The following is a 27,552-nucleotide window of genomic DNA, read 5'->3' as shown; positions in this document are numbered from 1 at the left end:
CTGAGAAGATGAAACTCAACACTTACCATGCAAATTGCACATATTTCCTCCCTTTGCGACAAGTAACGAGCACGCTGGATCTATACGTATAGGCGTCTCGGTGGTTCGCTTGTAACCGTAGAGCTGTAGTAGATGTGCATGCTCGTCAAGAGGTTCGCACATTAGAACCCAGCAGGCCCCAGGAATGACAGCAGTGGCAGGTGGTCGCGAGTCCAATTATAAAATGACATAAACCTGTTTATGAAGCCTGTGCTAGTGTGATACCTATAGAGGCTTTCATTATCATTCAAAGCATATAAAAAAAAAAAAACGCTCCTGTAATGCACTTTTAGACAGTGCACTGATAAAGCAGCCCTTGGCAGAGCTCAGAGCAAGGACGATTATGGACCGGGCCAATGTGACCAGGGGGAGTCTGACTGCCAGGGGCCTCGAGCGGCCCGTTATGGCCAAACAGGTCTCTGCAGATGTAAAATTTATATAGATAAATAAACAGAGCTTGAATGTGAGCACAATGTGAAATAAACAAAGAAATGGAAAATGTTAACTGTTTGTGTGCCTTCCTCTTGGCAAATAAGCATCCTTAACACTATGCTGTATATATCATTGGTATTTTGTGGTGCATTTTAGAGATTGTGCTGAGTTGTAAATTCAATTTTTTTTTTCCACTTAAAGGTGCCAGCCAATTTTAGGTTGCTCTGTGCCTGCTCAAAAGTCAGTGTAAAGATTAAATCAAAGACAGACTTAATAATGCTTGTGCAGACCCACCTCAGCCCCTAGTATTAATGTATACAGTTGTAATTGTAATTGTTCTTTCGCTAACTGTCATATGCGCATTCATGACAGAGTGACATATGATGTATGCACAGTGAGAAGTGGCGAATGCGGAAGTGCAAGAGGGTCAAGCAAAACAAAGCACTGGTCATAAATTAGAAGTACAAAACAAGGATTTGCAAAGAAAAATGCCAGAGGATTTTGATATAAGCAGAGAGGGGACTGGTTTTCCTTTGCTAAAATAAGGAAACTTTGCTTTTGTAACCAAACATTGGTTCTTGTGAGACATTCTCATGTTCTAAAATATTTTTCTTAGAAAAATGCATTGATTTGCTGCAAGGGGGCCTTTTATTATGGATGGATGCACTTTTTTGGACCGTTGGATGAAAACACCCATTATAAAGCTTGGAAGAGCCAGGGTGTTTTTTTAGTATAACTTCGAATAGATTCGTCTTAAAGAAGAAAGTCATATACACCTACCTGTAGGATGCCTTGAGGGGGAGTAAATCATGGATTCATTTTAATTTTGGGTGAACTGTCCCTGTAAGCCACTTATGAGCAGCACTGAAGTGTGTATGTGAAGACACCTAAATGCCACTTCAGAAGTGCTTCTTTGCAACCTTTGCATTTTAAATTTGGCTTTGGGACTCAAAGCACAACGGTGCTATAGGTTGCTACTGGCACAAACAAATTTGGCATCGTTTTGCCTCTAAAAACAGATATATTTCTTTTTATGGGCATGATGTTTGAGGAGATGCTTGTGGAAATGTCTAAGGAAAACAATAACACAGGAAAAACATGCTAAACGTGTTTTGAACATGTTTAAGATCCTTCCTGAAGGAACTTACACAGGCACACGTGAGTTTAGGTAGCTGTGTTTATGTCGTTTTGTTGTGTAGCTGAAGGCATGAATAATAAATTGCCTGATGCTGTAACTTTTGTTATTATTAATGTACTCCTTTCTGTAAAGTTAAAGCTCTGGCTGTCACGGTTATTACAGCTATAACTGCAAGCGTTTATTATTGGTATTACGGCAACAGCTTGAGACATAAATTCCTAATATACTCTTAGAATAGCTCCAGCTGTGTTTTTAACCACAAAGCGTAATTCTAGCATCACTAATAACTCGCAGTCATTCGTTTGAATTAGTTATAGATTATGTCTCGAAGGCGGATTCACGCTCATTTACAAATCTATGTTCTCGCTACAGTTCACAATCTGTCATATTGTTCTTGAGGGAAATGTGTGTCGAATGCGAACGTCACATGCTTTTGTGAATATTCGTTAGGAGTCAGAATTATTATTGCCATTATTTGGTCTAAACATTGCCTATAACGAATGCATTACATAAGACAATGTTAACATAAATGTGAAATATGTATTCTGTAGTATTACAGAGGAGAGACAGATAGATAGATGCGTCCATTTTTTACGCCTCTCTCTATAAAGCATTTTCTGCTTGTTCTAAATTAGTTTTTTCTTCTTTTTGCCACCTCTTTTCTTTGTTTTGTGAAAATCTGGAGTGATTACTGCACACGTCAGGGTTTTGTTTACTCCCTCAAGTCAAGTCAAGCAGACGTGAGCTCCGGGAGGCCAGTCAAAGGCAGCCATTCAGTCTGGCATATTGGTTTTGTTTTGCTTTGTGGGTTGCGAGTGTTTGTGTCTCCGTCTTTGTTCATTTACTCTTTCCTCTGCAGTTCAGTCTGTTCCTTATTTAGAGAGCTTGTGACCATGTCGTCCATATTACTCTTGGCGATTGTCACTCTGAGGTGGGTCGCACCATATGGCCATGTGTGAAAAATGACACGGCCTCTGGGTTAGACATGATGGACCAATCAGGAGTTTCAGTCAATTGCGCACACACTTTTGGTTTTGAAGTGTACATTTTTATACCGTGTTTTATATGTGTTTAAATTTAAATGTGTGTAAATTAGCGTTTAGGAGTAACTAAATAAGAGATTTAAAGAATTAGTTTGTTCGGATGAATCGCTTCAAGAGAATCAATTCATTTATTAATTTAAAGGGATAGTTCCTTCTTAAATGAAAATTTTAGTTTCATTATTTACTCGCACCAAACCCACATGATTTTCATCCAGAACATCCAGGCAGCTCTTTTCAGTATTGTGAGAGTAAATAAGGACTGGGGCTGTCAAGCTCCACAATGACAAAAAACACAATGAAAGTATCATAAAAGTCATCCATATGACTCATGCACTGTATTCCAAGTCTTTTAAGGCTATACGATACTTTTTGTGAAGAACTATCCTATATCTTCATGTGACTTCAGAAGACTTGGAATATAGTGCATAAGTCATGTGGACTAGTTTTATGGTACTTTTATGCCTTTTGTGAAGCTTTTCCATTTTTCTGCTCTTTTCCTATTCAGGGTAATTGCATAGAAATGAGCAACCAGTGAATTATTCATTATTCATAGTAGAAGAAAAAAGTCATATGGGTTTAGAATGGATCAGTAATTTTTTATTAAACATTTTTATGAAGTAAATGTGTCACTTATTTTACAGCATAATGAATGTTTATGAATGTCTGATTCTCAATGTTATTTTCAATTAATTTATTTGATTAATGACAGTTGATACATTTTGATCAGCTGTTTTAAATAATAGGAAGAATGTTATTTTTATAATAAACATATCTCTGTGGTATTTACCTTTTGGAGGAAATGTCTACTTTTATTCAGCAAGGACACATTAAATTATTCAGAAGTAACATTAAATACTTTTACTTCGTTACAAAATTAGATGTTTTTCAAAAAAAAAAACCCCAGCACATTTTGTTTTGTATATTTTGTGAATGCTCTGTTGTTTTATCTCATGCTTTTGTGTTATTTCAATTATATATGTAAGGATAGTTTGCAAAATATAGTTACTTAACTTTTAAAGTAGTTTTTCCAACACTGTCTAACTTTCTGTATTGGTCTTGTCAGATTTTGCTTGGGGTCTTCTTCATCCTGGTGGCCCTTTTGTTCTTCGTGACCTTGTTTATTTCCAAGTAAGTTCCATTAACCTGTACGAAATGTCACTCTGATAGCAGACTCTACCCCATTCAAACAGTTTTTCTTATGTTCACGTTACCAACAAATGACTCATCCAACTGAAAAGGCACAGGAAGAGTGGCGTTCCCTCAGAGCACATGCATTTAAGGGACACTTTGATTCAGTGCTGGAGTTACCGTAAATCTGTTGTTATTGTACACATGCATTCATCAACACCTGCAGCGCTCCAAATTAGCTCATACTTACAATAATGTACCATCATTCTGTAGCAGACCGCGGAGAACTGTAGTTAATGATGTTTTTAATTCAGTCTCTTATGTGATGATGCTGTTAAATGTGTTTGTCTTGTTGCAGTCTGGATAAAGCTTTACATTCAGCTGGTATCAGCACTGGATTTATCATCTTTGGGACCAACCTAACCAACCCTCTTAATGAGCTGCTGCTGGCTCTGCAACCGGTGAGCAGCATTCTCTTTTACTTTTGTCTCAGAATCACGTTACAACGTTTGTGTCCTCGACATGAGTGCTAGTGACAACCAGAGTTGTGTAATGACTCGGGAGGAGAAGGTACCAGAAATGGAAAGCATGGTTCACTTTGGTTTTTACTACGAAACTTATCAGCAGAACAGCAACTTGTGCCTGTTGCAAGAGATGTGAAGAGTGCGATCTGCTCACCGTAGGCAATTTCTGCCAAGACAAGCAGCATTATTCTGTAATTGGAAAGTGCTCGCTGTCAATCAAAAGTTTGAACACACCTACTCGTTCCTTATTATTTTCTTCATGTTTGAATTAAACTGTAAAATAACAAAAATTAATGTATGGTATCATGTGAAGCAGTTTCATGTGCCCTTGTTGGCCCTTTTCTTCAACCTTTATGAATACTTTTAGTACTTCTTATTGTTTTAAATCAAAGATTTACAACAAAAAGATTATTTTGTTCTTTCAAAGGTTTGAAGTTAGTATTTTTTTGATAGGTTATTATCACTATAATAATTTAAATAGTATAACAATTCAAAATGGTTGTTTTCTATTTTATTATTTTTAAAGCTGAATTTTCAGGTTTCAGTGTTACGCGATGCTTTAGAAATAACTTTAATATTCTCAAGCTTTTTATTAATGTTTAAAATCAACATTTTTGTGTAAACTGTAATGCATTCTTTGACCAATACGAAGTTCAAAGTACAACATTTATTTGGAATTTAAATATATTCTAATTGGTTAATTAGTTTGAAAAAAGAAGACTTTTAAATGATAGTGCTCATCAGCACAATTTGTATTTTGGAAGATCAAAAGATGTTTAACATCAAGAAAGACATAAATTTACTCAGATGTGTCCAAACATATTTTGGCATGTAGTGTTCATCTTTAATAGCAGTTTACTTCCTCTAATTGGGCTGTATTGCTTGAGTGTACAACATAAAACAAGTATAAATTAGTAGATTTGAGTGTAGTATTGATTTGTATGGACACTGAAGCCCAGTATAATTTTATATTGCCCAATAAAGCTGAATAAAGAAATGAATAACAAATAGATAAGCATTTCTCTGGGTCACCTTAATCAGATTTTACACTCATTCTAAGGCTGTGTGTCTCAGAATCTTAATGCTGGGAAGTTTAGTTTCAAGTATATTTGTGTTTTGTATCATAGCTGCTCAAAACACAAACCACGAAATGTGGTGACATTGAACCGCAATCTGCAAGTCCGAATCTTTGAAATAAAATAAAAGATCCTGAACATTTTATCACCATGTCCCTAGTCTGTGGCCGCTTGCTCCATAAAAAGATATGATGACCTCTGAATTAAGCCCTATTTATGAATCAGAAATAAGTGCGCTTTTCATCATTTAGTGCTTTTGGAAGAGATTTCAAATCCTTCAATCTTCTTCAAGTAGCACAATGATCAGTTTCCATGTGCTTGAATAAAATATGATCACTTGTTTCACTCTCTGCTTAAGATGGCTTGATTAAACTAAATTGTTCAGGAATCCAGACCATTGATTTCCGCAATTAGGCCATGTGAAAAAGGGAAAAAAAAAAGTAATTTGCAAAAGGATAAGGCATGCAGGCCGGAGAGTTATTGCTCATGCTTCCAGAAACATTTCTAATTTGTACTTCATGATGTCAGTGACCATCTTCCGTCTGCGATATGAAGGCAACAGGTAAGGTCAGTGTGTGTTTAGCTCACCGCAAAAACAGCGTTTCAGCTCCAGTGGAGTTATGGAGGACAGGCTGCCAGCGGAAGAGACATTGCCGTTTCCACGAGCCAACAGCTCTTCCAGGAACAGGAGGATCATTTTTAGCTTGACTTTCAAACAGTTCTGCCATGTACTTCCTGTGGCTCTTTTGAGATGAAATGCATTGAAAATAGTCGGAATTGCTGAAAGATCACCTCAGAGTTGTGGAGCGATACATCTCTAGCACAGAAGTGACAGTATTTTAGGCCACCGCTGAGAGAGCGAGTGTGTATATATATCCTTTGTGCCTGCAGCATTGTGTGCTTTGTGAGACATGCATCACTTACTCTGAAAACCACAAAGAAAACGCAGAAAGTGTGGACAACACTGTCATGGCCTTCCAGCCATCTTCATTGTCAGGGTAATGGTTCTCATTTTGCCACTCAGGCCTGAAAAGTGTATGTTGTGTGTAAATGACTAGAAACTGCATTGTAGCCTTGGTGAATGGTTGAAATATATATCAAGGCCTTCTGAATTTTTGTGGAGTCGTTGCCCATAACCACTTGGTTTTTTTGTCTTTTTTCAGGTTTTCCCGCTGGACTACGTTCTCATCACAATCATCACCATGTACTTTGTCTTCACCTCCATGGCTGGGATCCGTAACATGGGGGTTTGGTTCTTCTGGATAAGGGTGAGAAACTAGTTTTTTTTTCTATTTTCATTCACCTGCTTCATTAAACTTCTTTATTTTTATTTGAGTGTTGTTGTGTTGAATTTGCAAACACAAAAAACTGCAAAAAACTACCTCTTTCTTTTTTTATTACTGTTTACAAAGATATATGCCTGTTTTTGTGTTTGTATAAATTAAATGTGTAATTTTTTTAAAATTCATATTTAATTAACGGTTAATCTCTGCACACCTGACGGCAATCGATAGGTGCGTTTTTATAGAATACTCATTTAACATTCATTCAAAATAACACTCATTACAACACTTCATTACAGAAAAAGTAATTCTCTTTTTTCTATAATGTATAACTTCTATATTTATAACAACGATAAATGCGCAGTATGTTCAATCTTATGTAGTACTTAAGTTTGGAAAGCTTACCAAGGCTGCATTTATGTGCTCAAAATAAAGCGAAAAGTAATACTGGGAGTTGATTTGAAATTTAAAATAACTTGTTCTTACTTTAATATATAAAAAAAATGTAATTCAATCCTGTGATTGAATAATAATCACATTTTCTTGCTGTACTGTATATAAAAAACTGAAAATTATATATTTTATTAAGCAGTACTTGTTTTTTCGATATGAATATAAATTCCATATGAACTATTGGGCAACTCTGCTGTATCTGTCCTTCTTTTCGTTGCTTTGAATATAACATTATTTGTATAGTGCATTTCTGCAGTTTAGAGTGCATATGAGTAATATTAGCATGCTTTTTGTTTCCTTTTGTGCAGCTGTATAAGATCAGGCCTCAGAGAACCCGACCGCAAGCACTCCTCTTCCTCTGCATGATCCTCCTCCTCATCGTCCTCCACACCAGCTACATGATCTACAGTCTGGCCCCGCAATACGTCATGTACGGCAGCCAGAAATACCTGCTGCAGGTGAGATGTGGGTTTGTTTGTGTAACAGTCAATCCCCTGTGCTTCACGGCATCAGGATTACAGGATTACAGCTGTCGTATTCCGAGCAAACAGGGCCCACGCCGGTGACATATGTATGTAATGATCAACCCTTTACAAAACAAGTGTTCGAAAGCCTTTCAAAACCTTCTCTCCCGACTCTCTTCAAAAGCCATTAAAGGCCTTCCTGCATCTGTTATTTATTTCTTTTTTTTTTGCTTCTTCAAAGGTCTGTGCATTCGTATGAGGTTAAAAACTACCCAAAGTCTTTGACCTGATCATGTTGAGTGTGAAAACTTGCCCGCGTCTTCTTTACTGTGAATCCATACATCTTGTCACATGTAGCCTAGCAACTGCTGATCAATTTTGGCACAAAATCTGGTCAGGTTATCCTTGCCAAGAACCACCCACTTCTCAGGAAGAGACCTTCAGACCTAGAAGTGTCGCCTTTTGTATATACTTTGTTTTTAAGTGCTAATTTATACCACGGTAATAGAAAAACTCATTAGGAAGTTAGACAAATCCAGCCTATATAGTTTAACGTGGCATTTTCAGTCAGCGCTTGCCATTTTTATGCACGCAATGCATCAGGTGGTCGTTGAACAGATCCATGGGAGACAGTGGCTGAAACTGACAAACTATTCATCAATCAAATCTGATTTCTCTTCACTTCCTGGAAGGCTAGCAGTCATTCTGCATCTATCCAGCGGTGCATGTTATCCCGTTTGATTATTTCCAAAAGTTATGCTGCCTTTGCGTAAATACAAGCTCAAATGAAGAGTAATTTGCTGTGAGGCTGACAAGCTGTCAGAAGGCTGATGGAGCAAATCGTCTGCCGAGGACAGAGAAGGAAGAACAGCTCGCGGCAAGATCGAACCTGTTCTACTCAGTAAACATCACAGCATGTGTTGAAATCTGACCAATTACATCTGTCCTTCGCCCCTCTGCAGCGTCAGATGTAAATATTGAAATAAGCATAAACGAAATACAGTACGTGTCTTGCAGGGTTGTGTGTCGTGCAGAATTGAATTGAGGATGGCTTTTATATTGCAATTAAATTACCGATTTGGTATTGATGTCGCCTAGAGGGTACAGAATTGGAATTTAAATTGGAATGGTTAAGAAGAATAATTTACTTTAAACACAATTCCAAGATATTCACATAACTGTCACATAATTTTTAGTAGCTAACAATCTAAACAGTACATGGGCATGGGTTTGTAATTAAAAACATAATTGTATTCTTGTATTAAATATGTTTTATACATATTTATTTTATTATTTATTTATATTTTGTGTTTCATATTTGATTTTATTTTGGCAGAAGCAGTGAGAAAATACAGGGAAAGTCCAATTTAAGCTCATAAGAGTAATTCAAAATAAATCAGTCACTGGTGGTCTGCAATAATATAATATATCCATATATGCCTGCGGTAATATTTTAATATATACATGCATACATACATCGGGTCACTTTTAAATTTATGTTATATTATTTGGTGGAAAATTGGACACTTTCTTCAGAAAAATATTTATTACTGCACCCAGATAGTACATATATTTAGTTTTAACAAATGAGGTTTACTTATTTCATCATTCAGCATAAACAGCAATGCATTATCTCTTAAGCACATGGAATGTGTAATTGAAACTGTAATTGTATTTATGAACCCTTTCCCATAATGTAATAACCCAACAAGCTTATGAGTCAGTTTGCCTCTTGTAATTAGTATGTGTCAAATGAAATTATGCAGAATGAGTTAGAACGTTTTTTTTTGCTTTCTTTTGTTATCTGTATTCTTGTAAGAGAGGGTTCTAGAAATATAAGGGTTGTTTATACTCACTCTAGTCTGTGTTGTTTTAGCAGTAGTTTACTGAAGGAATTATGTGAATTGCGTTCAATGATGAAGCAAGTCTTTAAAATGACTAAACTGTGCTCAACTACGCCACATGCTTGCATATATAAGGCATGCCACAAAGCTCTTTTTCATCATTTGATGAGGAACTACTGCCATGATCAATGTAAACATCGTTTTTTAAATAAAAATGCATTTACAGTGACTTTGTTACAGTGCCAAATTATGCACATAGTAGAGGTTTGTTAATATGCGGCATAATGAGTCTAATTTAAATGTCTAACGACAATAACTTAATTAAAATACAGCATGGCTATTTTAATGTTTAGTAGCTGGTTAAACTGAAGTAATGTGCACAAAACTGTTTTGTAATTTGTTCAATTAGTTAACATGAAAACAGACAAATACCATATCACAGTGGTAATGTCTTATATGTGCTTACATGAAAAGCTGAAGCATATTCCTTATGTTTAACTTGCATGTATTTAGAGCCCTTTCCCATAGACAAGACTGAGTTTATTGAGGTTTTTTTTTTTTTTTTCTTCCCCAGACCCCGCTGCCCACAGCAGACCCATCTCAGGGCAATCACACTGCTGCCATCACCAAGATATGTGACGCAGACGCTCCTGAAGGTAAGACCGTCATTTTTTATTACCCACAGAGTGACCGACTTCAGTGGATAATGCTTCCCCGTAGCATAGGGAACGGGGAGTTAGGAGTTTTGTAGAGAGGTTGTATCAGGGAAAGTGTTTTTCCTGCCTATTTTCCTGCCTTTTTTCATGCAATGCAGCCAGTAATAACAGAGGTCATTTACTTATGCAAGTGTTAAATGTACAGTAGCAGAAACATCCAGTTAAATTCTAAGAGGCTAATATAAATATGCGATTTTTGTGTGAGAAATCTTGAATAGCGTTATACAGTAAGTGGACAACAGGGAAAAAACGGTAATGTATTGGCCATTTAAAGAGTCTGTTGCTGTAGAGCGCCCACTGCGACTGCCCACCTTTATCACACTTGATTCATATTGTTTCCATTCATTTTCTTCATTGTGACTTGAAAAATAATAATCAATTTAAAAATAAGTAAAGATTTCTAAGCCATGAACTAAACCAGTCAACTCTGAGATGAATGACAACAGTAGAAACTTGAAAAGGACAAAACCTTTCATATAATACTTATCAAAAGTTTGGATACTTTATAAAAAATGTATTATGGTTTTTACAAAAACTACTAAGCAGCAGATTGATAGTAATAAATGTTTCTTGTGGACGAAATGAGTATATTACAATGATTTCTGAAGGATCATGTGACAATAAAGACTAAAGTGGACTGCCATCACAAAAACAAATGATAACAGTGAATTTAAAAAAAAAAATTATAAACCAAAATAAGCTTTAAAATGGTTATATAAAAAACACAGCTGTTTTAAAGTGTAGTATTTCACAATATTAGTGTTTTAATGTATCTGTGATCTAATAAATGCAAATCTGATGGGCTGAAGAGACTTTAAAAATCATTAAAGAAATCTTACTAACCCTAAAATATTGAACAGTAGTGTCTATATGTCTGTGTATTGTGCATTTACCTATCCCATGAAATTGTATTAGTTTATTGCAAAATAGTAATTTGTATGCAAGGGGTTTGAGAAACTCAGTTACATCATTCTCAGTGCTTCATGGGAGTGAATCTCTTGCCGCGATTTACATTTTAATGGTAACAGCAATTGGTGTATTCTGAATTATAGGTAGTTTAGTTCTTCACTGGGATTTCTGCAATTAAACTCGACTAAAATCACACTTACATGCACGTACATCACCCGTTAACAACCTCAGAGCTCGTAGCAGGTCTGTTTTGAAAGGTTTATTTGTTATTGTTTAGCATCAGTTTCTCTATGAAGAAAATAAACAGGATTTGTGCTTCTCGAACCCTACTGCTCTGTTTCTGCCCGTTACATATGCAGCAAAGTAATATTTGCTTATTTTCTCAATTACAGTGGCGGCCATGCAGATACAAGTTTGACTATATATCAGTCTCTCCCTATACTAACACTCTTAAATATATATTTGTACGTCAGTTATGAAGAGATGAGCGGAGCACTCAGTAAATAGAACAAAATAGATTTCGCGGAAGACAGCGTGAAGACGCTAGATGCGAGATGAAATCATAAACCAGCAGGAGACAGACTCTGAATCTGAAAAAGAGATCAAGATTGTTTCAGGTTTGATGGACCTTTGCTTTTTGCACCGCTCTATCTGAATGTATCCGACTGTTTGGCTTTCTGTGCTCAGCCAATGAGGAAAGACCGTAAATAGTCTTAATGATATAAAGATGCGAAGTTAGATGTCACGCCTGCAGAACATGACCCTTGCAGCTTTTCTCTGTCTTTATTACGGAAGGTTGAGACGGCAAATAATAGTCTGTCGGAGGGAGATCTACATTAATTAAAATGCCGTAAAATTAGTGGCTTAAACCAGCAAAAGTGTTAATTACGATCTATAAGGTTAATTGCCACAATGCATTTGTGGTTAATTGCAGATAGATCCGTGTGTTTTGAGTGTGCAGCACACAAGGCGGTATTTAGTTCAACATATTATAGACACTGAACTCGAAGATTTCATTCTCATGACGGCAGAAGAAGAAAAAAGGCGGCTTAAAATACTGAAGGATGTCGGGATTTACTGTAAAAGCTTTGATTTAGTGTTTTAACAGCGTGGTATCGTGCTTTGCATTGTGATGAGTGATTTTAAGCTTTTTAACATCTAGTTAATTTAATACCAGGTCTGTCTCTTAGTGTGTTTTTGACACATTTTTTACGAGATCAACTTCAAAACCTGGGAAATGGGGCTATAAGTTATTCTGCAATGTCACGGTGGATTCGGATCGGATTGGTTATGGTTTGATATACTGCCATCCAGCCTGAGAGTGCAGCCATGATACTGTTTTCCATCCAGAGGAGGGCACTCCGATATTACATTCCAATCCCATTGGAGGATATTGGAATAATAATGAAATCAAAGATATTAATATGCAATTGAATCAGTGAACCAAGAAGAAGTAGCCAATCTTCCTTAATGTCCTTAAGACGTGTCCCCCATCAGCTGTAACCTTTCTTAAAATACACCTCTCTATGCTGGGCTAGATTCCACCTGCTAATTGCTTCTCACTCACTTCAGGTCCCCCGATTGTGCCAGAATATCAGAATGACAAGCTAAGAAATTCTTCTGCTCTCCATTTTTATCGGCTGCTATTAAATATTCAGGTCATGTTAGAGCTGACTTCAGCCGCAAAGTGATCGTATTAGTTAGATAGTTTACATTTTCTGGAGAAAATGTTCAAAACTCAGTGCAAGCAGTGTTGTCAGGGTGTTATAAGTGGTTGCTAAGGTGTTCTGAATGTTTATTGCCATATTTTATATGTGGTTGCTGCTAGGGTTGTTGTTCCACAGTTGCTGAGGTGTTCTGAATGTTTTTATGTTTCTGTGCTGTTGCTAGGGTGTTCTAAGTGGTTGCTAAGGTGAATTGGTTTTGGCATGATTCTATACTGTTGCTAGGTAGTTTATAAGGTGTTTTAATTTCGCCGGCATGTTTATGTTCTATTGTTCTATGTTCCTATGCTGTTGCTAGGGTGTTCCAGGTGGTTGTTAAGGTAAATTGCTTTTGGGGTGTTTGTTATTTTGTGTAGTTTCTACGGTGAACATAGAATGTTTCTACACTGTTGCTAGGGTGATGTAAGCAGTTACTAAGTTGGATTTCAGCATGTTTAGAGTTCTCTAAGGTCAGTTATTTTTAACATGTTTCTGTGTTCTGTGTTGCTAGGATGTTCTTGGTGGTTGCTAAGGTGAATTGTTCTTGGCATGTTTTTATGCTGTTGATGAGGTGTTCCAAACTATTGCTAAAGTAAAATGTTTCTGGCATGTTTCTACATTGTTGCTAGGGTGTTCTCAGTGCTTACTAAGCTAAATAGTTTTTAAAATGAATCTAAACTGTTGCTAGGGTCTTCTAGGTGGTTAAAGTGAATTATTTTTTTGGCATGATTATTCTGCTGCTAGGGTGTTCTAGGTGACTGCTGAGGCCATTTTTTTTTTTTTTTTTAGCATGTTTCTGTGCTGTTGCTAGGGTGTTCATTGCAGTGTTCTGAATGGATTTTTAGCATGTTTCTGAACTGTTACAGCTTGGGTCCCTTCATTGTAAGTAAATGCCACTCATTTTATCGCCTGCCAGGTGAAAAGAAATGTCAGATTGCTCTGAACAGTAATAGCACACCTCAACAAGCCGCCTGATTTGAAGTATCATTCAAGTTCATAGCACAAACGCCACAAGTTGTTCACGCTGTTCAAATCACTAACTTTCACTGTGAGCAACAGTAATCGTGATGTTTTCCTTACCAATTCCTTTAATGATAAGATGACAGAAAAAGTCAAACAAAACAAAAACAGTAGAAGTCAATTGCATTGCATTAGTCTATGCCTGTGTGAAAGATTCCCCATATGCCTCCTTCAAACAATGCTCTGTATCATAACCCAATTAAGTCTCTCAAAGCCAAAATGAGGCGCTGTCTCGCACAATGGAGGATAAATCTGTGCAACAGAAGTTGCTCTGCGGGTCACCCGAAATTGATCCATCTCCAGTTGACTCGCACTTTAGAACCAGCATAGTTTTAAGCCGTCTGCTTGCCAACCAGCACAGCCTCCCAATCTGTTTGTGTGGGTTTTGGCCTTTTCCCATCTGCGGTCAGTCAGCGGAGCCCAGTCATTGTGTTTCTGCCACCTACCCGTCATCAGCAAAACGCCTCATTACTGTTTTCAGATAGAACAGCGCAAGACAAGCTGTACACCGTCCATTAGCACGGGACTCTCCATCGCTTCACAGCGGGAGATGTGATTTCCATTTGCTTTTATTACAATTACTGTTCACTATCAGTATGATACAGCTTTTGGCAAAATGGGCGGAAAAAAAAACATGGTGCAATAAAAAGGTTTTTGACAATCTACATCAATCTGGGAGCATTTGAAATTTTCCTCGATATTAGCTCATTGTATCTTAACAAAGTTTCCTCTACTGTGGTTTGAATCCATTAGGCATGCTGAGTGGAATTAAAAGCTCTCAGCAGTTTGTTTGTGATACGACTTAATTGACAAAAATGCTTATTATTTAGGTTTGTTTTTTTTTTTACAATTCTGAATCATCTGTCTTCATCTTTATCCAGATGGCGTATAGCAACAAATATTTGACTGTTCCTGTGGTTGCCTCTGATATTGAGACTCTCGCCTCATTATGAGGGTTTGATTTCTGTGATTGGAGTCGCTCTAGCTGAGAGGCGGTTGTTTTTCACCCCGAATGATTTCTCAGATCATTGCAGTGAAGTCAGATTTGTTGTCTTTGTTCTGTATAATGGGAACAGTCTTTTCTTCTAAAATGGGGATTGTTTTGATCCACTTAATGATGTCGAGAGCCGGTCAGCTTGGATGAGGAAGTGAGTGTGAATGATTGTTATTGTTGACGTGATTTATGGCTGTATATTGTCCCACGGAGGTCATTCATATGACCATTATTCAACAGCCACACAAGTGAAAGATAGCCTGGCTGTAACAAATGAAGTCTGCTTGGTATTTGGGCTACTGTATGAATTAGCGTTTATGCTACTCATATATACATGTTTGTCACTTTTAACAAATCATCTGCATGAATTGTATGAAAATGTAAGATTTTTTTAAAGATTAGATTGATGTATTGCTCTTATCTGTGTAATTTAAGTTCTTTGGGATGTTATCAAGAAAAGATGCCCCAAAACGCATATACTATATTACTATATTAAACACGTATATTATAATGTATTTTATGTTGACTATTTTTGCTTTAAGTGTAGCTTATCCAACTGATTCTATGTAGTTCGTTTTAAGATATTCATAATCATACTATAGTTACTTTTTCATTGATTACATGATTATATAATGTTATTCAGAAAATCATTTCTTAAATGCTTAAAAGTTCTAAGGGGCCACAGAGCATTAACAAATAAAATATTTCATCTTTTTTTGTTAGTCTTTTATTTCCAAAAAAGTTTCTTCACAAGCACCAGTTTGCAAAACCCAGAATACAGTGTACCGTTTAAAGCACTTCATGATGTCGAAGCTCTTTTTGTTTGCTGGCCAAAAAAATCAGCTCATTTTTCCCCTGTGGTTTGGATGCTGATGTTTGTAGCCATTAATATGATGCTCATGAACACAAAAGTGCCCCTTGTTGAGCTCTTTTTTGTCTTGAAGAGAAATGAAGGGCTTTTCTTTTCCTCTTTTAAAGAGTAATAAATGACAAAGGCATGTTAAGACAGAGTGCCTCAAGTAGCCGTTTAATTATTGTAATTGAACGAGTAATCAATTCAGCCCTTTCCCCAATTCTCTCCAGACTCCGCTCTCAGCATATCGACTGTCACTTTGAGACCCCTGATGAGACGCTGCGCTTCCAGGCCCCAACGTGTGCTCGTCCTCTGGTACCTGTTGACCTGCAGCAGTGACCCGCCCTGCCAGCTGGCCTGTAGATGAAAGAATTAAATAATATCGAGTTTTTCTCGCTCGCTCTCCTTTCGTTGCCGTTTTTTCATCTGCAGTCCTCTTGCTCTGCCAGATCTCTCCCTCTTGCGCAGCAACCCGAGTCTTCTCATCACTCTGGAAGCTGCTCTGTCTTGCGTAACAGCCGTTGCACAACCAGGCGTGAGTGGGAGGAAGTGTCAAGCAGGGAGAACACATGCGACAGGGAGGGCGCGGTATCCAAGCGAGAGCATCTCTCCCCGCAGGGCCCGACCCGTGCTCTCGAACCCCGCCACTCTCACGCCTCAAGTCCACAGAGCAAGAGGCGAGTCCTGCTTCACGGAGCACAGCTTGGATTGGCAATAATGCCGGGGGTTGGGTTGTCCTTCAAGCTCCTGGAGGAAGTGCTTTGGGTTTGAGTGATGGAGAGTGTCAATTAGTGCCGGGCGGTATGATGGGATATACCATGTGACGGCAGAAATGTGTCATCCGGTTGAGATTGGGCTGTATGGGGGAAGATGTATTTGTGTTGCTGGTTGTGTGTGCAGGACGGCTTTACGGTATTTTCACTTGAGAGTGAAATACAGATAAATGTGAAAATACTGAGATGACATATTCTACACGAGTCAAAACGTGGCAGGACTAGTTATTATGGGGTGTTGGGTTGAGAGTTTAGTTGCGTATGGTTGCTAGGCAACATTGTGTCTTCACACATTTATATAGACTTGTGCAGTCACAGATGTATGATTTTTGACTACTTCATGGCTTTGAATATGGCATCCAGTTTAGTTTAGTGTCTGTATTTGTTTTATATATGCAGTTCTGCATATTTATACTACAAGTTAAGATTTAAAATGAGATAATATATAGCATCGTTGCACTTTGAGCAGTGAGTCCAGGCTCTAGGATCTTTCCCACTTTGCTTTCTGTCTACTCACTGTTCTATTAAAATAAAGGCAAAAATGCTGAAAATAAGTCTTTACATATATATATATATATATATATATATATATATATATATATATATATATATATATATATATTATATGTGTATACATATACATATAAAACTGACACACACTTTAGAATAAAAAAATGTATAATGTATATAATCTATTTGTTCTTATTTTGACTTATATAAATTATATTTTATAATTTAATAAATAAATTATAAAAATATATTTTAAAGTGATTTATGTTCACTGTGATGTATTAAAAGTTCTAAAGTGTGGGATCAGTAATATTTTTAATGTTATTTAATGAGGTTTCTTCTCATATTAAAAATGATAGTAAACATTTTTTTTAATATTGTAAAATATTATTTCATCTGAAAATAATGGTTTTCTATTTAAACATAATGGCAAATATAATTTATCCATGTGATGCAAAGTAGATCATCATCCATTACTTTGATGAACAAAAATTTTAACAGTAAACATTTTAACAGTAATGTATATTATTATAAAATATTACTTAATATAAATGCTGTTCTTTTTTAACTTTTTATTCACCCTGATAAGTATCACAGGTTCCAAAAAAAAATATTCCAATATTTTCAATATTGATAATGATCACTTTTTTTTAAGTTAGTAATAATATAAAAAAGTTATAAAAGTTAGTAGTAATATCAAATATTAATATCTTAATTTTATAATAATGTAACTTTTTTTATTGTGTTTTTAACTCAAGTTACATAAGAGCAGCAGAAAATACTGATGCCGTTATATAAAATTAGTCATGTTGTGATATAAGATTTCGGTCATACCGCCCACACTTAGTGTCAATTAAACAGGAGCTGGGATTCATAGGATCTTGCTATGCATGCAGAATATGAGTTCAAACCGCTGCTGAAGTCATCTGAACTGCTTATTTGACAAAAGGCACCGCTCGTGTCTTCAGGTGTGTTTTTTCTGCATTCAACAGGCAACTGCGCTATCGTTTTCCTGATCTCCTTTATTTTCACAATCCTTTATTTTACCTCCTGCATGTCTCTCTTCCTGTCTTTCTCTCTGCATTCATTTAATGATATTTTATCTGTTCATTTTAGTTCAGATATATGCAATGTATCTGGAGGATCAAGTGTTGTTGCCATGGCTACCATCCACCAAGTCACTCGGTGTGCCAATAGATTCAGGAGCCGCAAATTAAAATGAAACTTACAATGTTCTGCTCTCCCCTCCAGTCGGCCAGGCATAAATTTCCTCATCCTGTCAGATTGATTTCTAACCATGGTCTAATGAACGCATGATGCTCGCCTGGCTCTCAGAAAATGCACAGATGTGGTTTGTTTGGAAAAATATATCCTGTTGATTTTTTTTCCCTCTAATCATAAGAACTCTGAGAGCTGTTTAAACATGTAAGAAAATGCATAATAAAGATATAAATATTTATTCCTCTGTTAAATTATTAGCCGTTTTCAGACACTCAAAAGCAGATTAAAGTACTTTAGTCATACTGCGAAAAGGATTAGTTCTCTTTAAAATAACATTAAAAAAGTCATTATTTACTCATCCCTCTGTCAAGTCAAACCGTTTGAGTTTTAATTTTCCCCCTGGAACAGAAATGTAAATGTTAACTAAATGTTAATATTGCCCTTTCCCATACAGTGTAGAATATGTTGATTAGCACGTCTGTCTAGCTCAGTAAAAAGTACCGTGCTATTAATCCATATGATGTGTGCATCTCATATAAGTCATACAAGAATTGACTAATATCTAAATAGATATTAATATCTAAATAATATCATAAATTATTTGAATAAGTTTTAGCTATGCTCTTAAAGAGATATTTCTCCCCCACAATTAAATATCATCAAATATCATTAAATAACATTTTGTTTAGTTTTAAGTATTTATAGTGTAAATTTCTAACATTTCTAGAGTTAAAATTGTGTTCAACTTCACCTGATTAACTTTAACGTAATTTCTTAGCATTAATTTGTTTTTTTTATAAACTTCTCAGAACTTTAAGGAACTCTAAGAATCTCTAATCCACTGTTTTAATTAAATTCTCATTCTCCATCTTACTGGTGTACGTTCAAAATCTGCTCAGGCCTCAGTTTGACTGAAGGGAACAAAATTGGCACTTAAATCTCAAGCACGTCTATGACATTTTCATATTTCAGCACATTTATTTGAGCGATTTTCTATAACACGTTAAAAAGCACCAAAAAGTTTCATGGCGCTGCTCTCTTTTTGGTCCAAGTTCCACGAAACTACCTGCTTTATTTTTTTTTTTCAATGTCATTTTTGAACCATGTACTCGCATATTATTTATCTAAATATCATAGTATTGCCATATGATGTAATCACGGAGCGTAAAACATCAGTAAATTTCATTTGAGTTAAATAGTACTTTAGAAAATGTGATTTCATAAGGGTCATAAGTCTAACATGGGAAGTCAGGACACATATTTTAATGCTGAAGATATCAAGTGCTCACCTCATTGTCAGGACTGTTCCCTAGCAACAGCATCAGGGATGTTCAGGAGAGAACGATGTTTGATGTGCTCAAAGATGGCAGATACTTATGCTCGTTTTATACAATGCACTTTTCTTCAAAACACAAATCACGATTAAGTCAGTATCTGGATGAGTTGTTCTCACAGGGGTCAGCAGATGCCAGTCATTCTGTTTCTTCCTAAACCTGTGATTCTTCACCACATTGTGTCCTCCTTTAGCTTCAGATGCTGCTGTGATGAAGAGACAGGAAGATATTACACAAATGTCAGTGATTGATGAATTTTCTGAAGGACAGAACAGAAATAAGTCGTTTTATGATAGAGTTCTATCAAGGATGCTTGTTGAATGCGATACAAGAAATGTGTTTTTAGTATAGGCGAAGGCCACGGTTATTTCACTGAAATATATTTATAGCGTAGTATATTATAAACGAGGGTCCAGTATCTTCTGAATAACATACCTGGAAATATTAACAATGTCTAGCGTAGTGTCATCCAACATGGAAGAAACTTATTGGCCAACATAACACTTTCTAACTTTTAAAGTGATTTAAAAAAAAAAAAGTTCATAATTTACTTGTTATTATGTCCATCCATATATAGAATAGAATAAATGGGGTCTGGAGCGGTCAAGCTGATAATTAATAAAAAGCACCAGAAAAGCAGTACATATGACTCATGCACTGAATTCTGACTCTTGTGAAACTCATCTCTATTTTTTCTTTTTTGTGTGGAACAGAGTGAATTTTAAATGTAGAGGTTTGAGATCAATTACATGAGATCTGAATGAGATTTGAGAGCTTCGTCATTTCAAAGTTTGCACGTCGACATTTAATGCAGAAAATCCCAAAATATCTGGTAAACTTCAGCGTTGAGGAAATCACGGCTTATTAAAATGATGAGACTAATTAAACTGGCTGATTAACTAGTTAGAAATGTATTTCCAGTCGGTCCTATGGAAACTCATCATTCCATGCGTCCAATTCACTTCCATTAAAAAAATGTGTTCATTTAGCAAATGTTACCTGCTGCTTTTCAAACTTTTTTGAAAAGTTTTGATTAATGTTTTTGAGAGAATGCTCAATAAGGCTGCGTTCAGATGATAGCAGTAATATTGTTAAATGAATGAATCGAAAGTTCAAAAGAACCTAATATTTTAAGCATGTAAAAATTCTTTACTCTCGCTTTTTGATAAGAGTTAGCGTGTCGATTTCTTTAAAAAAAAGAAAAATAATCAAAAAAACTGCAAACGTGAATAGTATTTTATATATTACTTTAAATACATATTTTTATGTTTTAAAATCCAGAGCTGTATTCAGATCCACTGCCATTCCTTGAGGTATTTTAAAGATGAGAAGCATGCGCTTGTTCTATTTTCTTTCTCTGCACATTTACCCAGAGAGGTGCTATGGATGACTGGTGTGAATCACGAGTCACATGAGTATGTCTGTTATATTGCTGCTATAAATATGAGGATTGGTAACAGGTGAGACAGCAGCTCTGACATCACTCATGCTCTACCGCTGCACTCCTCCACTCCTTTTTCAATCTGATTTCATTCTAACCCCACAGGATTATTTGTAGTGAAAAGTGCCACCCTTTGATTGTATGCAATTTCGCACTCGATCTGACGCCCTCCCATTCTGCAGTTTCCTCAATGTGAGCATTACACTCGGCTCTTTTGCTGCATCTTCTCTTCCCCTTGAGGTCGTTCTGAAAAGCCCTTGCCTTCTAGCTGCCTGTTTTTGGCTCTCACTTTTATTGCTTTGTGATAAAGATTAGCAAATGCTCCAGTTAAAGCCTTTTGAGAAATCGGTGCCAAATTTAGGCATCTGTTGGCTTAAAAAAAAGAGAGGGAAGAAAACAAGCAGAAGTGAAAAGTGCATTTGCTTCCAGTATAGTGACTGCTATCTACACTATTTCTGTTTTAGGCATAGCGGAGGAAAGAATAAAAAAAATTATAATTGTGGAATCATTTACTCACCTTGATGTGAAACCTAAACACATTTGATTTTACTTCTCCTGCAAAACACAGACTTGTAGCTCCATGCAATTCTAACAAATAAGGAAACTCTTTTTAAAAAGAATGAAAATGTGTGTCAATATCAGTGTTTGGGAACGTTACTTTTAAAAGTAATGCATGACAATATAAAAAGGTATTTGTTACTCCCAACACTGGTGAATTGAATGTTAGATTTATTTAAGGAGGAACAGACCACAATTTAAGTTAAAATATAAATCGTGACATCTGCATAAGCTCTCCTTTGTGCGTTTTTAATTCATTTGAGATTAACTCTTCCGATCCATCAGTTAATTCAGTTCACAAGTGGTATAGATGTAAAAAATGAGCGTGTCTGATTCATGACTGATTCATAACTTTGAGAACGATCTTTTCAATGCATCAGTTCAACCAGTTCATAAAACCCATTTGAACGATTCTCATGACCGAATCAGATTCTCTAGCTGATTGGCTTGACTCCTTGATCCGGTCACAGAGGTTAATAGCTTACTTAGGGGGGGAAAAAGGTTATCATTGGGAAAACTTCATAAGAACGTAGTGCATGCATCATACGGACCAATCCTATGAGGCTTTTATGAAGCTTGCACATCTTCATTTTTCAAATTCAACGAAAAGAGAGACCAGTGCAATTCAAAATCCCTCTTTTGTGCTCCACTAAAGAAAGAAAGTCTTTTTTCAGGTTTTGAATGACATGAAAGTGAGTAAATGATGACAGCATTTTTTTTATTATTATTTGAACTATCGCTTTAAACCATCGATCGCTTGTTTTCCGCTCTTTGTGGCTTTCTTAGTCTATCTGAAATCACCCCCGGTCTGGCGCATAGAGAGCTGGCTATAATTACTCAGCTAAGCACTAAAACGGAGCAGATAATTAAGGAACACTTTAATTAATAGCCACGTCAGGCACAGCCTGGCGCGGGTCCATGCCGCCATGTGCACCCCATGGTGTTACTTTAGTGGTAGATTTGGACCAATGGTACATAGAGAGAATCTAATGCATCTTAATGCAGTCTCATTTCAGCTGATTCAGACCCGGTGCACAGAGTTCACAGACACATGCTGCTGCTGAGACTCCAAACAGCTACAATAGCGTTCGTTGCACATACTGTACGTAGTCATTGATATAACAGACCTGCATATATTAATAAACATAATGAAAAAGATTACACTTTTTTGCTAATGGCATACCCTAAAGTAGCATATACTGCAGTATCGTGGTCGAGAATGACTAAAACATAAATGATTTGTACCTGTGTGTTAATACAGTGCAGTCATTAAGCTTCAGTCACAGTGAACTTTGTGTGCTTTTTGGAAGATGCAAATATGAGATATGAAATTTGAATATGAAATTCTATCGTTATTCTGATAGGATGTTCATAAAAGTTATGACCTGCGGCAATATCATAAGTTTGTTCACAAATATAACTAATTGTAGTCCATTGTATCCATTTTAAATATGCTTTATAGTTTCAGAACTTGCAATAAGCAATATGTGACATTTTATATATACAGTATTTAGATATTTTGTTGAGAGGTATTATAATTTCATACACTCACAATCTCAATATACTTCAAATTTTTTGGGGGACAGAAAAAGGCTCTTTTCCTTCCCGATGTGGCATTTTTTTGATATTATGAAATATTGTTAGAATTTAAATAAATTTAACTTTGATATATTTATTCCTATGATGGCAAAGAAGTCATTACTCCAGTCTACCTTTCTCAGGATTCTTGAATAGAGTTCAAAAGAACAGAAATAATTTTAAATACATGGTAAGAGCGTAAAAAACCGTTGCTGAATAAAAGTGTTTTTTCTATTATTGTTATTGCTTACAAACAAGCACACGCACGCATGCTTCAACAGAATGTCGGTTGCAGTAATGACTGTGTTTTATTTAGTTTTTGATGATGATGATGATAACAATTATTTTAAGTAAAGGTTACGGTAATCAGCATATATATGAGATGAGAAACAGACGGATTTTGATTGAATACAGCATTCTTAATGAGGAGCTTTTTATAACTCACAGTGGGTTCATCATCATCAGTTGTGTTTCTGGTAGGTGGTATCTGAGAGACATAATATCCAGACCTCAAGTCAGTTTCACAATAGCTCTCCAGCATGAGTCTGTAGGTGGAGGTCTTTGTCCGTGTCTGGAAGTTTGCAGGCAGGTGAAGGGGGGTAGGGTTGATTTTCAACATCCATCTCCGGGGTCCACTCAGAGTGAGCAGAGCCGGGCAGCTTCCCCCGTCGAGAGCACTGGAAAACTCGGGCACATAGTCAAAATGCGCAGAGTGCTTTTAGAAAACCAGTGTAGAAAAAAAGACCAAGACAAACAAAAACCCCAAACCAAACAAACAGAGAGCTTGAGAGAATGCTCTTCTCATAGGAAGAGAGCACTTTAGAGCACTTTTCCTCTATTTCCATCCTGTTCTCATTCAGTGTATACACAGAAATAAATGAGTCTCGATTAATAATGCATGTTTTAGAGAGGGCTGCCCCGCTGCACTGACCACACGCTGAACTCATACTCTCAGTCACTTCCCTCGGTTAAAGGAATAATTCACTCAGAAATGAAAACTCACCCTCGTCGTGCTGCAAACCCAAATGCTGCTGTGTTTTTCTCAGAAATGAGAAAACTGCGAAGAATTGTTTATCAGCTCTTGCTATTATCATCTCTGTAATGACGGTTCACAGTGACCGACGACTGACAAGATACAAGAAAAAAAAAAAAGAAACGCTATAAAAGTGGTCCAGATGGCACTAATTCAAAGTCATACCATAGCTTTATGTGAGGAAAAGATACAAATGTAAGTTATTGTTCGCCAGTAATCTTGCCCTCGCTCAGAAAACACATTTAGCATGCATCCGTATCCAGAATTGCTACCGATGTCATTTTGACATTAATAAAGGTGAAGGATAATTTTATACTGTGTATGTGCGATGTGCCGTTTTGGTATCTGCGTCAAATTAAATTTTCAAAACTGATTTCGTATACGTAGGAATCATATTAAAAGTGTCTGCTTTAATGTTTCAAATAACTTTTGGGACAATAAAATGTCAAAATATGCTTGAAATGTCATCAATTTAGTACAATACATATATTTATGTAAAAAGGAAACAACATTTATAAAGGAGACATTATTCTGACTTATTAAAATATATAAAAGAAAAGTGATCATACACAATTTGATTATATGTTAAATGATTACAAACTTCCTGTTGACAAAAATGGCAAAAGTCTCGGAAACTTAAAAGTTTGAAGTAAAAGAAAAAATGGCTTGTGTAGAAGAACTTTACGATTCAGCCAAAACAAGGATCTCTTTAGTATCTGGTTTAGTATTGGATTACCTGCAAAAATGTTCCACCGATTGCTTTTTGATTGTACTTTAAAGTTACTTAAAGATCTGAGAATGGATTTTGGCCAGTTAAATTGGTCAGAATTAGCAAAAATGGGTAAAGATATAAAATAAATAAAACAGTTTTTTTGTTTTTATGCGTGAAAACCTCTATTTCGTCTTTGAGCCACATATAAATAGTGGTATTTTTACATATGCATTACGTACTCTCAGCAAATCTTTTGTTTTCTATTGCATTATAATTAGTTAGAACGATTATATAATTATAAATGGTATAATGCCATTATTACAGTGACATTATCTGACATTGACATTCTTTCTTCCTGTCACAAACTGTAGTGGTTCTTCAGAAATGTTGACTTCACAGACAAATTAACAGCATGCAGGTTTGGAAAGCCTATGGGCGAATGTTTTGGTGAACTATCCCTTTAAGAGGCACTGGCCAAAGCCCCCATAACAACACAATGGCACACAAGCGGAGCGAGTGGACAGACTGCTGGTCTGAATGGCTGTGGTCTCTGGCAGGCGTTCTCCATCAGCAGTGACTGCGATCTGAAGGTGAACCGGGTCAGTGATGTACACGATGATTTGTTTAGCCAGAGCACTGTTGAGAACCATCTGCCCTGTAATTCAGGTGAGCATCTGCTGAGCTGCAGATGGCAGGAAAAGTGCAGGAGGGGAGGACGATGCCTGCTCTCAAACAGGTCCAGTTTCTCCGGAGCCAGAACCAGAGGACCAGCGCTACTGCGCGGAGCCTGTTGTAACCGTCCTTTAAAGATATTCTTTGTGCACCGAGATGCCAAAAGCTTGACATGCACGGCATTTTGTTAGCCTGTTTCTGGCAAAAGTCTCGGAAACTTAAAAGTTTGAAGTAAAAGGAAAAAATGGCTTGTGTAGAAGAACTTCACGATTCAGCCAAAACAAGGAACTCCATCTGGTTTAGTATTGGATTAACTGCAAAGATGTTCCACCGGTTGCTTTTGATTGTACTTTAAAGTTACTTAAAGATCTGAGAATGGATTTTGGCCAGTTAAATTGGTCAGAATTAGCAGGACTAATTATTTATTAAAAGATGCAGCAACAGCTGCTTTTCCATCTATCTGATCCTAATGCCTTTCCATCCATCCACCTACCTTTCTTTCTTTCTTTTCTTTAACACTTTCGCTTTGTATTCGCTTACTTTGCTTCTCTGCTTAAAAAATAGAAGTTTCTTAAATTTCTTAAATCAGTTACATTCATGTTCCAACTTCAGTGTAATACTGAACGGTGCACAAAATACTGAAATGATCTGATATGAACTGTTAATTATCATTTGTAATGATAATAATAATAATAATGATTACTATTATTACTACTACTATTATTATTAAGCTTTCATCAGATGGAACATTTGGGAAAGTCAGCATGCACAAGGCGTCACAAAGCCTCTTTTGCCTGTTATCCACCTGTTGATGTTGTAAGCGATGGATGTAGACATGTGTTAATTACTAGATTCGGTCAGCGGACCTGGTTCTGACTGACCACTTGTGACGGGATCACTTTGGGACAGAGGTTAATGCTGAGCGCAAACGGGGCTTTTGACTGCATGTGCATTAGATGATAGGATGTCTTACACAGGATGAGTTCAGTGACCTCTGGTGTCGCGCATGTTTTTTTAATGTCTGGGTTTTCCTTTACTCCTCTTTTTTTTAAGCAGGTCCTGCCGTCCTCCTGTTGCACGCCTGAAGCAGCTAATTATCTGAATAAACGCCATCAGATTTCTCTCTCTGCTTCCTCTGTAGGGCCGCATCTTCACAATCTCTCGAGCTGATTAGAACCCTCCTGCCTTAGCGATGCTCACCCTGTTTGATCCATGAGCCCAGAGTGAACTTCTCCTCACACCTATCAGACCAGCAGACTTCCTGAAATCTCCCCTGATAAGAACTGTAGTTGGGACATATTTATTCCCAAATATTCTGCAGTCCTATTCATTTGTACTTTCCTATTTAGTTTTTTTTTTCCCCAAATATTGGTTAATTTAGCCTGCCAAGAAGCATCAAAATATTCGTCATTTTTAGCCGAATGCGTCATTACTTTTCCCGGATGCCTCTTTATTTTCCCTGACATGGTCATCAGCTCGTTGCTGGGTTTCTGGTCAGCGTGGCAGGTTAGCTGGAGGCGCCTTCTAGTTATGCATTTAAGTGAAAGGCGGCGTGTTGATAGCACAAACCTGTAAAGCGTGGCCGGTGCAATTACAGAAGGCTGTGCGCCGGCAATTACCGTGTCGTGCTCTTTGATGAGAACATGTACTGTTTTGTATGTGTGATTACTTCTGCGTGGAGGCAGGGAGATGACTAACCTACTGCCCTTCTGACTCTACAAACACATTAACGTTTGCTTAGTCCTATTAGGCTTACATTAAAGCAGGGGCCGTATCTAGGAACCACAATATCATACAGCTACCATATAGGCTATGCAGGAGAAAGCAAAACTCATTTTCTTCAGAACACACGAAAATATTTTACTTCCAGAAATCAATGCAGAATTAAAGGTCAGTCGTTTTTCGCATTTTGTTTCCAGACCAGTGCACAGTAACCAGATCGTACCTGTTCCTGCACAAATTTTGGTTCTTCAGCACCATCTACTATTTTGGCAACTGGGCTTTCCTTGTGGTAATGCATTTTCCTAAAATGTCCTTTTTTTTACGATACACCTGAATAACACCATGCATGAAAATGCCCTAATGAGTCTTTTTTTTGTGT

At 36.7% G+C, this 27,552-nt stretch overlaps 1 protein-coding gene across 1 annotated transcript in view; it reads left to right on the top strand.

The window, feature by feature from the left end:
• lmbrd1 (LMBR1 domain containing 1) overlaps positions 1 to 27,552 on the top strand; it is a 74,402-nt gene that overhangs the window by 46,058 nt on the left and 792 nt on the right. The window contains exons 10-15 of the mRNA XM_043255651.1: positions 3,716 to 3,780; positions 4,139 to 4,241; positions 6,544 to 6,648; positions 7,425 to 7,574; positions 9,999 to 10,080; positions 27,371 to 27,462. Of these exons, the coding sequence (XP_043111586.1) occupies positions 3,716 to 3,780; positions 4,139 to 4,241; positions 6,544 to 6,648; positions 7,425 to 7,574; positions 9,999 to 10,080; positions 27,371 to 27,462 (597 nt within the window). The remainder of the gene's footprint in view (positions 1 to 3,715; positions 3,781 to 4,138; positions 4,242 to 6,543; positions 6,649 to 7,424; positions 7,575 to 9,998; positions 10,081 to 27,370; positions 27,463 to 27,552) is intronic.

The sequence above is a fragment of the Puntigrus tetrazona genome, chromosome 13 (genome assembly GCF_018831695.1).
Source record: "Puntigrus tetrazona isolate hp1 chromosome 13, ASM1883169v1, whole genome shotgun sequence".
Taxonomy (NCBI): domain Eukaryota; kingdom Metazoa; phylum Chordata; class Actinopteri; order Cypriniformes; family Cyprinidae; genus Puntigrus; species Puntigrus tetrazona.
The sequence above is the reverse complement of the archived record's forward strand: the minus strand, read 5'-3'. Positions and strand labels throughout refer to the sequence as shown.